The 12227-nt window shown below is 39.2% G+C and overlaps 1 protein-coding gene across 1 annotated transcript in view; it reads left to right on the top strand.

The window, feature by feature from the left end:
* The window catches only part of Sim1 (single-minded family bHLH transcription factor 1), an 83537-nt gene extending 72240 nt beyond the window's left edge, over positions 1 to 11297 (top strand). Inside the window, exons 11-12 of the mRNA XM_005377811.1 lie at positions 3432 to 3831; positions 5813 to 11297. Of these exons, the coding sequence (XP_005377868.1) occupies positions 3432 to 3831; positions 5813 to 6543 (1131 nt within the window). The 3' untranslated portion in view covers positions 6544 to 11297. The remainder of the gene's footprint in view (positions 1 to 3431; positions 3832 to 5812) is intronic.
* The last annotated feature ends 930 nt before the right edge of the window (positions 11298 to 12227 follow it).

The raw sequence follows: 12227 nt of genomic DNA, 5'->3' as shown, positions 1-12227 counted from the left end.
TCGCGGTGGTATGAGTCCGGCCCACTCTCGGACCCAGGAGCCCTGCCGCTCCCGGAGAACTGGCTGCCTGGGCGCAAGGCGCGGGGGGCTCAGGAGATGCCTTTTAGAAGTGTCCAGAGTCATTTTTCTTATGCACAAATATAAAGTATCCCTCATTCTCCGAAATGTAATAATCTTTCATTGAACAAAAAGCATCAGGTAATTCCTAATCAATGGGATATCTGAGAGGAAATTGGGATTATGGTAATGTGCCAATGATATTATGGTATTGTACCTTACAGTGTGACTTCCTTATAACTGTGACAATAAAAATTCTTGGACTTGGGTAATACTTCTCAATAATTATCATCTTTAAATAAGTGAATCATAGGGACAGGTGTAGAAATCATGTTTCAACAGTAGAAAGTACTCCAAATAATTATTCCATCATAAAGAATATTGCAGTTGAAAGAAAAGCTATAGGAGGTCTAATCTAATCCAGTATATCATTTGACAGATGAGGCTAAGGAAGGTAAAATAATTCACCCAGTGTTAACCTGAAAGTTACAGTAGGGATGGACTTGGAAATAAGTTCTGGCCCTCGATCCTTAGTGCTTTTTCATTAAAAGGCCTCATCTCTGGTTCAGCCTTTGTTGGTTAATATCATCATGACCTTTTGACTGTTAAAAGAAATTAAATCACTCGCTTGAATATAGTAAATGGCAGAAGTAAGGTGTAAGGAAGACCAGGAGCTTCTTATGCAGTATTCACTCATTATGCTGCAGTCACTGCTTATATTGGCTGTCTGTCTTCCTCGTATTCTGCCCTCTCTCTTTTGTCAAATATTTAATGAACACCTGAAATATTTCAGATCAAATAGTGGGGTTGTAGTGTCCTCAGCAGAGTTTACACCAGGTACAGTTCATTTTAACGGAGTGAAAATGGATAGTGTTGATGGTGTGCCCTGGTGAGAGTTCATAGGCTTTTTTTAAAACATCAAAATTTACTGCTAAGCTCTTCCTCAGTAGTTTCAAAGCAATGTGAGGTTCTAGTTAACCGAACCACCCAACTTCCGCCTGCTTGAAAATCTCAGGGCAGTGCACTTACTGCTTAGTTTCCGGACTATTGACAAGAGGCTTATCCTACAAATTCTTCTTTGGGTGCTCTTGAGATGTGTACCTCACGTATGCCAGGGTAGCCTCGTGTTGAATTTTCTTTGTGTGTGAAGGACGGAATGTTCTTTGCTTCGCCAATAGCACTTTCCCACATACACTCAGGGAAAGCTTTTTTCTCCTCTCAACAGGGCTCAAAAGTCTTGACTGGAGTACTTCAGAAATAGGCCTGGTTTATACTTTTATAAAAACAAGCAGAATCTGGACAACCTCTAGCTTGGAGCAGCACGGATGGCCTGAGTTTCCCAGAGGCAAGCAGATGAATGGTGCTTAGAACACGTGGACTTGGGTCCATACTCCGTCAGGCCAGGGACCGCTGTCTCTGCTCTGGGGAAAGTGAAGGCGATGTCTTCTGAAAGGAGAGCTTCGGTGTTCACTGGGAGAATAGGCGGCTGGTGCGTGTGAAGCAGGGAGCTACAATTCAGGAGTCTTTGATATTCCAGCCTATAGCCCTGCAGGGAGAAAAAGTGGGACTTTCCACTTGTTACCTTGATGGAATATGCTGATAATCCATATGTGCATTTAGAAAATAATTAAAGTGATAATTAGAAGGGAAGATCTTGAATCTGGAACTTACACGACCTCAGCATGCTATATTTATTCTTTGGAGTTCCCTAAGAGCAACCTTTTCAAAAACAATGCTTATTAGTACAAGTTTGTAGTATGTAATGCTGGCATATCTTGCGGGGAGGTGGTACATAACCAGGAGCGACCTCCGTACCTCATCTTCCTGTCCCTAAGAGCCGTAGGCTTGCTTTGTGAAGGTCTTGGCGTATATGAAACTTGCTCAACCAGCATGTGTCAGGGCAAAACAGCCCAGGGTGGGTCCTCCCTCCTGCCCTACACTGCAGTATCACAAGGGCTAAGAAAGAGAATGTACAATGGACTTATACTTAGGCTCTAGGGACTGTAAAGAAGTACCTGCCTCTCAACCGCGATCTCTTTAACATTGACTCCTTTTCTCTCCACTCTTTTTCTTTAACAGTACTTTAACCTCAAATTTATAACTATTATTTGGAGTGCCAGCTTTAAGACTAGACAGACTATGAGATGGCTGTGGCATCCAACGTTAGCGATGTAGTTTCTGCATCTACTAGAGTTATTTAACAGAATATCAGAGAGGTTCTGATAAGTGATATAATGTATATGGAATAATTAAGATACTAGGTATGCAGTAAATTTTCCATAAATGGCATATTTTAGTGTCATAGCAGGTAATCTCTGTGTAGTACTGAGAATTGTGTTTGGTCTTAGGAAATCAAACATTGGTAGAAATTATGACACTGTACATTTTGGTGGTTTATGGTGACCTTCAAACTGAGCACAGTTCCTGAGGGAGCCTTCCGAGCATTTTACACATTCTTTTTCATCACCTGACCAAATATTTTGGGAGCTGGTGAGCAGTGTGATTCCATCAGTGACAACGTTTCCTGTGGCTTGTCTCCCCGCCCCCTGCCATAATCCTATGAGTAACTGAAGCTTTAGTTTAGAAAGTCATATTCTAGTGTACAGATCCAGCTTATATGGACAGGACTTTGGAAAGTTATACTGTGGTTGAATTAGGTAAAAATTAACTCTGTTACCATGTGCCTGGCATGTCATTCAGAGTTAACAATCTAAGATTATAGTTCAGCACATAGATGCCTTAAATCTCAGTTTTTCCTTCGTTTTTGTAATTAAGAGGAAAAGTGAGGAAGGAACACACATAAAATACGGAGCTTTCTTGCAATTCTTTTATTGGGAGTACCATTCAGGCAGTGTCGAAGTTGGGTTCGAATTTTTTTAATTTTTAAAATTTTTATTAGTACATTTTTTTCAGTGCATAATGATCACGTTCATTTTGGGAGGTTGGACCTGTGTGCAACTCATTTTTAATTCTTTTCACTTCTCTTTCCCCTCCCATACCTGCTGACCTTGTGGTCTTGGGCAAATTATTTTCCTTCTTTGGCCCTTAGCTTTCCTGTCCAGAAGTTGGGGGCACCAATACCACCATTCAAGGGTTTGGAAGAATTGCTTGGCGTAAGTCACACGCACCACTTTATCCGGTGCCAAGGACTTCAGTTAGTGTCTGCCGTGTTATTCCTTCCCTTGACAGCCCAAGGATGTGCTACGGAGGCATCATCTGATTAAGGGCTTCCAAGTTACAGGTGCCCAGCAGCGCGGGAGCGGGACCTGGTTGGGCCCGCATGACTTTAAGGGGTGCGTGCGCGTAAAGGCTGCCTTTATTCATTGAACGCATTCGTTGATTTTTGAAACGGCCTTCCCCGCTCTGGGTTTCAGTATTCGGGATTTCACACGGAAAGATCGGAGTCGGATCACGACAGCCAGTGGGGCGGGAGTCCCCTGACCGACGCGGCCTCCCCGCAGCTCCTGGACGCGGCCGAGCGCCCCGGCTCGCAGCACGACGCGTCCTGCGCCTACCGGCAGCTCTCGGACCGCGGCGCGCTCTGCTACGGCTTCGCGCTCGACCCCGCCCGGCTGGTGGAGGAGCGGCACTTCCACGGCCAGGCCTGCGAGGGCGGCCGCTGCGAGGCGGGCAGGTACTTCCTGGGAGCGCCGCAGGCCGGGAGGGAGCCCTGGTGGGGCTCCCGCGCCGCGCTGCCGCTGACCAAGGCCTCCCCGGAGAGCAGGGACGCCTTCGAGGGCGGCGCGCACCTCGCCTCTGCGCCCCGGATCCACGGTAAGGCTGCGTGCGCGGGCACCGGGGGCACACCCGAGGGATGCTTTGCGGCTTGAAGAGCAACCCCACCCCTGCCCCCAACAAAAAGAAAGAAATAAAAAACAGCAGAATTTGCTAGTTCGAAAAACAAAGGTCAAGTCTACTTCGTGTGAGTCTATTAATTCTGACAGTGATCGCCGAATAGATGTATGTATGCCAGACGAGAAAAAATGACAAAGAATACAAATTAAGTGAAGGTCAATTATTTTCTGTTGAATTTCAAGTATGTATGTGTTTGAGCTCTTGTGTATCACTTCCTTCTAGATTACCCTGCCTCGAAGGTGGGCGTGACCAGTTTGTAGGCTACGGGGGTGTTTCCCAATAAGGTCACAATAGGCATTTGGGGTGACCAGTCTGTTTTGCGGTCTGTCACTCATGTGGTAGATTCTGGCCTCTCTGAGAATGACGTGCCCCGTCCCCCTATAACTAGACAGCCGCAGTGCCCCTGTAGGTAAGGATGGAGTGCTTTGTAGAAATCACCGACATTTTCATTTTGGTATTATCATCTCCCTTTATCAATACATGGAACTTTCATTACTGTAAATTCTTTTCTTTGTTCATGTCAAAGTGAACTAGGTAAGGAGAGCCCTCTGTCCTCTCCAGGCTTGCATGCAGGCAGGCCTTTGAAAACCTTGCTATTTCATCAAATGTCAGTGACAGGATTGATCTGAAGGCCCTAGTATTACTCTTCTTGCCTTTAGGATGTGAAATGTGCTTTAGACAGTAATGTCTCCATCCCTAAAATCACCTGTCAGATGCCACCTGGGCCTTTTATGAGTAATTTTAATTTGTTCCCATTCTTGCTTTTTACTTTTCTGCTTTTTGAGTAAACAGCTTGTTTTGAACCAAGGAACATTTTAGTGGTCTGTCCTGGAAACCCAGGGCAAAGGGCAAGTACTTGCCAGAAAGGAGTGAAGTGAAAATGCTTGCTTAACCTGTCTGATCTGGTAGAAAGTTTTAGAAATAAAATGAGAAGAAAAGAGAAAAGGAACGCAATGAGTAGTGTGATCCAAGGCTTCTCTGTCGCATTAAGCAGTTTACAGGTTTCATATGTCCCTACCTGTTTTTCTTTCTTTCTACACTGATTTCAGACTGTGTAGAGAATAATTTGGCTTATGAAATACATTCTGGACACACTATTCTTCTGTATTAGTTCTCTTTCCTTGGTCCAGAACAGATTGTCATTAAAATTATGAATATTTATTTATTATTTATCTTATTTTGGAAGCAATCTAAGATACTTGAGTTTTTAGAGGATTACTTCTGAAGCTGAGACATCATCATATTTGATAAAGTTTTAGTTATATTTGTAATTAGGACAAGCTATATCCACATTTCTGTCCATTCATGCATACGCATATAGACACCTCTGTGCACACACAGATATGAAAATATTTTTTAACCTTCACTTGTCTAAAAAGACAAACATTATACCTTTGTTCTGACCCTATTTAAGATATATTGAGCAATATTAACATTTTCAATGATTTAGAATACAGAGAGCAATTCAGCCTGTGTAATTATTTTCCTGAAACTTAATTGAAAATTTCTAAGCATAAGTCTAACATTACACTGCTCTAAAAGTAGCATAAATCATGTTCTGTGTATCTTCTTTTTATGATTTGCAGCTGGAAAGGTCTAATAAGATGCATAATTGAGGAAGCAGGTATAATCACAATTTACTATTTCACTAATTGGCATACAGAACCCATGAGCAAGGTTTGTCTTCTGATATTTGTTGTAAAACTCACCTTCCCATTAGTGATTTAAATGTAAATTCCAGTATAATATATTGACACCATCATATAGGCCCATATCTGTTTCAAATATTGGTACATATATTAAAAATGAAAAAAATAGGTTTCTTTTCATAGGAAAAAAGTACTCTTTTCCCTTTGGTGAATTTTGAGGTCACTTACTTTTCGCTTTTTCCGATTTCTAGGGCGAGGTCATTGGGATGAAGATAGTGTGGTCAGCTCTCCAGACCCTGGCTCAGCCAGTGAATCAGGTGACCGCTATCGCACTGAACAGTATCAGAGCAGCCCACATGAACCTAGCAAAATTGAAACTCTGATAAGAGCTACCCAGCAAATGATTAAAGAAGAAGAGAACAGATTGCAACTAAGAAAAGCCCCCTCAGACCAACTGGCGTCCATGAACGGAGCAGGGAAAAAACACTCCCTCTGTTTTGCAAACTACCCCCAGCCCACACCAACAGGTGAAGTCTGCCACACCTCTGCTTTGGCCAATACTTCACCGTGTGATCACATCCAGCAGAGGGAGGGAAAGATGCTGAGCCCCCATGAAAATGACTATGACAATAGTCCCACTGCACTGTCTCGGATAAGTAGTCCCAATTCTGACCGCATTTCAAAATCCAGTTTAATCCTAGCTAAAGACTATCTGCATTCGGATATGTCTCCTCATCAGACGGCGGGAGACCATGCTGCTGTTTCTCCAAATTGCTTTGGCTCTCACCGGCAATATTTTGATAAGCATGCTTACACATTAACTGGTTATGCCCTGGAGCACTTATATGACAGTGAAACCATTAGAAACTATTCCTTGGGCTGTAACGGCTCACACTTTGATGTAACTTCCCATCTGAGGATGCAGCCAGACCCAGCACAAGGACACAAGGGAACATCTGTTATAATAACCAATGGAAGCTGATGTTTTTTTTTTTTTTTTTTTCCTTTGGAAAAAACTTTGTTCTTCAAGGATCTTGGAAACATATTTATAGTTTAATGCCCCATTACCAGCATTTAGTATGCCACAGATTGTTAGGATAACAATGAATGGGTATTTGACACGTGTTCCTGTGAAATCAAAGAAGAAAATAACACTAACTTTCAGGGTTATATACAGGGAGCTAACGTGAACACATAAATTGCCCCTCTAACTACATGAGAACCAGAATAGGTATATTTTGAATGGTAAAGTGCTCATGTAAATCAAGCAAACATGTACTCCACGTGAAAGGGCTGATGAATGACACTGTACTGTGGTGATCCAGTGAAATCCATAGACACAGACTGTTGTTCACAAACATCTGTGTACACGTTACATGCAGAATTAGAGAACATATGCCATAAGTATACCCCAAATGGGTACCTTTCCTTAACTCTACCACATTAAGGTTCTTAAATGAATTTCTGTTCCCAACGTAACTAAGGAAGAGAGGGATGTGTCTTATAAGCTGGCTTCTTTGTGATTTCAAACAAATCAGCCCACTTGGTTCAGGCATAAATTAGAGAACTGGTTCTGGCTGTGGTGCAAGAATGAATTTTCACCTGGTATCCATTATAAGCAATCAGGAAGTGGTGATTTTTCACCTTACTTTTGAGTTAGACAAGGACTAGGTTCACACTGACATAGCAGTACGGGTTTTTCTAAATAACAGCATTGAGATGTTGGGAGACACATCAAAAACATGGTGTGCTCAATTGGAAGGTAGTTTAGTAAGGATGGAAAGACCAGAGGCAGAGTGGAATGAAATTACATCTTCACACAAACAACTTAATGCTCAGAATAGGTAAACAATATATTTTGGGATTGCTAACAAAACCAATGAGATAAAAACATTCAAACCAATTCCCCAAGAAAAAAGGTTGAGAAGTGCGAAAGCAACTAAGGAAAGCCAGTGACGTGCTGTAGGACATGCTGTATGCCGTATAAGTGTTTAAAAATATTTCAAAGCACAGATGTGTCAGTGTGTCAGCATGTGGAAAGCCTCTGGAGAGAATCTAAGATGAAAGCTTAGGCAAATAGACAAGTGTTTGAAAAGGGGAGAGGAGTAGGAGCTTCTGACCGAAGGAACAGCCAGATGTTTGTTTTCTTTATTGTTTGTAAACAATGAAACAACAAACTTGGTGTTACAGCTGTGTAGTACTAAGCAGGTGTCTGGGTTCATTAAGCAGGTGTGGTCACAGTAAACTTTCTCTTAGATCCAGCCAAAATTTAGGTGATAGAAGATTTTTAAGGGGGAGAAAAATACTAACATTTCTTTAATACGAGGTTCTCCAGTAATCCAAGCAAAATGACATGAATGATGAGAGAAATTTCACTGATAGTATTTCATAAGGGTCCCGTTCCTGTAAATCTTTCCACATTCCAAGAAGGGTATGCACTGAAAGAATTTGATCTACAATTTTGAAAACAGAACATGACATTGGACCCTTAGGGATTAGTAGTATAATTTCAACATTTAATATGGGTATTTGACAGTTCATAGGTTGGTGACAGTCTGCATGATGATATTTTGAGAGGTGAACACCAGGTTGTTTGTACATGAGTGAAGAGGCTGTATAAAATTAAATAGCTTTCTTGGGTGTGGGAGAACATTTGCCAGTGTAAATACAAAAAGGTGCAAGTAGGTGAGAAAGGTAGTAGTTATTGTGTATACTTTCAAAAATGTTCCAAGTACAACAAAAACTAAATTTTAAACTATATAAGAAAAATTATTGAGTCACTTTGAGAAAATTATTTGTGAGAACCCCCCAGAAAATTTAAAATAGATTTTTGTCAGTTTGCATCAAATAAGGTATTAGGAATGCTACAGATTTTGCAAAATTGTGTAGATGGAGAAACATTTCAAAGACAAAAATATCTGACAAATATGACAGATTTGGAAAGGAAATCTCTATCAGTGGGTTGTACTGATGGATGTATTCACCCAAATGTGGCAGCAATAGATATTATTAGAGCAATGGAAGCTTGAAAACCAAGGAAATGAACTGATAATTTAAAAAAACCTGTTACTAAGGGGACTTCAGTGACATTTTTTTATATGGCAAATAGTTAATTAGTGGAAGGAATAAATTATGAACTCCCAAAGATAGGCGTTAATCAGGAGGAAGAAGGTTTCTTAAAGTGGTATGCTCAATATTTTTAATGGAAGACAGAATTAACTAAATTTCTTTCTTTTTGGTCCTGGGGATTGAACCCTAGGTCTTGACGATGAGCTACCCACCTAGCCCTTTTTATTTTTTGAAACAAGTTCTTACTCAGTTCTCTAGGTTGGGCCTGAACTTTTCATCCTTTTGTCTCAGCCTCCCAAGGAGCTGGGATTATAGGCATGTGCCACCGCACCTGGCCTAAATTACATCTTGCTTAAAAATGTTGATAGATTGACCCAGTTTAAAATGCATAACCATTTATTTAATGTCCTGAGTGTCGATAATTTTATTAGATCACACACTATGCATTAGAGACTCAGTGTTACATACCTTACATTTTTTGCAATATGGCATGATTATTGCAAAATGGTCCAAAATAAATTGACATTTTATGACAAGGCAACTTCCCACTATTCATGTAGATGTATAAAATATATTTATAATTTATTTTTTCTGTTCAGGAGCATGTTTCCTCATAAACATGATGTCATCTGTATCTTAAAAACATAGGATGTAAAATACATATGTTCCGAGTAATTAAATCAGTTAAAAATTAAACTTAACTTGGCTTTTTGGAGGGGATGAAACAGGGTCTCACTCTGTAGTTGAGGCTGGCCTAGAACTCCCTATGTAGTCCAGGTTGGCCTCGACCTTGTGGTGATCCTCTAGAGTGGATGTGTCACCATGTCTGTCTATACTGGCTTTATTTTTATCTTTGATTTCCATAATTATGCTAAAATGCTAAAAACCATGGCATTGAATGAAAAAGATATGCTTTTTATATCACTTTGGGCATTCATAAAAATTTGCTATATCCAATTATCCTGGTACAGTATGTAGCAATTTATTAGATGTCACCAAGCTGATGTTCTTTAGTAATAGTAAAAAGATATGTTGCCCATTTTGCCTGTTTTACCCAATTTGAAAATTTGGATGACCAAAAAACCAAATGAATATTTCCCAATATTCCTTGGGGAAAATTGTGTTAAAACCATTATTGAGAATATATTGATTGGATGAATTAGTTTTGGATACATGATATTAAGATCGTAGTCACTGCAGACCAGATATTTAAGTGTGCTTCAGCCCCAAAAGTCTTTTGGCATATTATGCTGAATCTAATGTGCTAGTTTTTCTAAACTGTAATTGCCTGATACAAGATGTTATGACAGTGCTGATGGGACATTCAAAATGAGATGTAATAAATGACTCACCTTCAGTGTTTATATGGAAAACCCACTTATTAGTTACTGATTGTATTTTTTACAGGGCTATGATATTTCCACTGGGTTCCGTTCTTAATTCTTTCTACACCCTGCTGCTACATGCTACCTCTAGGCAGAGAATCCTACTTAAAATAAGTTTTAGTGGGACCTGGTAGAAAAAGGTAATATGTCCCATTTTTCTTTCTTTTTTAGAGTGAAAGATGAAGATCAATTCTAATACAAAAATCACTTGGAAAATATGTGTGGATATTTTAAAATGAAATGAAAGAGCCCCTCCCCCAAGACCTAGACCAAATTAGTTTGATCGAAGATAATACAGCTCAAGAGACATTCTGAATGCAGATTAGATATTTTACAGCTCTCTCTGTCTCTTTCAAGAGTAGGGTGTTATTAAGAAATTCAGTGCAATCTGTTAGTACTAGTCGTACTTGGGAGTGACAGAGTGAATGCTGGTATTTAGAAAACTGAGTATCCATCTGAGAGTGACTCGCCTTGTCTGGAGGAATAGCTTACACGTTAATACAGTCCTGATTTTAAAAGTTTGGATGCCAAGATTTGGCTCCCTGGTTCACTGAAATCATAGATGTAGATGAACATCCTCAGATCACAGTGACTTAAAAAGAATGCAAATGCTGCATTCCTCCAAATAAATGATTCAACTTTCATGTAAATGTCACTTTTGTGAATAGGGATATAAGTCTAAACAAAAAAGAATCTATTGGCTAATTCTTACTGTGAAACAAACTGTGGCTAAAGCATCATTCTAAATTTTAAATGAATTACAGAACATCCATGGACACATGCAAAAGATATACATAGAAAATGTTCTTGAGGAAAATTTTTGTGTGGTGCCCATTTCTTGTGCACAAAGATTGTACGGGTAGTGCTTAAAGGTGAGATTGTACTCATTTCCAAATAGGTGTTTGTTCAGAGTTCCTTCTCTAAGATTGTACGCAGAAAGGATACACATACACCGCCCCCCCAGGTATGGTTTTTGTATCACCTTAGGGATTTTAAAAGATGTACCATATCCAATTTTATATGTAAACCATCCACAGAAGAAACCCTACTTGATACTTTAAAACCAAACATTTGTAGTTTTATTTATTGCAACTTTGCTGCATGGGAATTTGCTTTTGTAACCCTAGATGGGAGCCGTTTGTCTTAATTTGCTGACGTGGGACACATTTAATCACAGTTAAATTCACACCTAACAATCCTCAAATCATTTCAGAAGAAATGAAATTGGCCTGGAAAAATTTTTTAGAAGTACTGTAACTTTTTTTCATTTTTTCCAAAGGGAACTATTTCAAAAATTAAACATATGAGTAGGCACTTCAAAAAAGAGAAAATATTTTATGTTTGCTTTTTGACTGAAATGCTATAAAAAGGATTATATTTGTGAGAGAAGATACTGATTGTCAATATTCCAAATACCATCTTGCAATGTATAGTTTTTAGTGATATTGTAGAATAAAGCTGTAATTGGAACTTTTACTTTGGAATGTAAAGTAGAAAATATTAGCTATGTCAATGATATCTTGCAAAGTGTTCCCATTTATAATTATTTATATTGTAAATAGCTTTCTGAAGTAAATTTGAAGTTAATGTGCATAAAATGTATTTATTATGTGAGGAATTTTTTTTTTTGGTTTAAAATATAGTTACCATTATACAGTTTGAGTCTGAATTATTCATTTAAAGAAAAGTCTTTATAGGACAAAACAGATTGTCAGCCAGAAGATTAGTGCTGTAAAGAAACAAGGTCTATTTTAGCTTTAGATTCTGTTGGAATGGGTACCCCTTCACATACACACACACAGGCAAGAGACCTAAGAATAAAAGGTGACTTCCTGTATTGAGCAATGCGTCCAATTTTTTCTTTTTAGGCCGGAGGACAGTTTCTCAGTGTCTCCTCAGGACATGTTAAATAGCCTGCTCTTTTCTCCACTTTACTGAGTAAAACATTTGAAGGTGCACATTACATTGTTAATGTCCAAGAGAAAAGAAAGTTTGTAATATATACTAAGTTAGTTTGCTATTATTCAAGAGCACATAAAATATTCTGAATAATTTTTGTTCTGGCATCTAAGGTAGTTTTAAAATTCAAAATTAGGAGCTAAAGTCAAAGAGAAAAATATATTTTCTATACTTCTTTCTTAAATGTTTTCATATTTTCCTTTATGTTTTCTTTTTCCTCTAGAAATTGCCATTGGCCAATTCAGCAAGCCTA

Source organism: Chinchilla lanigera, unplaced genomic scaffold (assembly GCF_000276665.1).
Source record: "Chinchilla lanigera isolate Chin_1 unplaced genomic scaffold, ChiLan1.0 scaffold00010, whole genome shotgun sequence".
In the NCBI taxonomy this organism is placed as follows: domain Eukaryota; kingdom Metazoa; phylum Chordata; class Mammalia; order Rodentia; family Chinchillidae; genus Chinchilla; species Chinchilla lanigera.
Note: the sequence above shows the minus strand (reverse complement) of the source record. Positions and strands in the feature narration are given on the sequence as shown.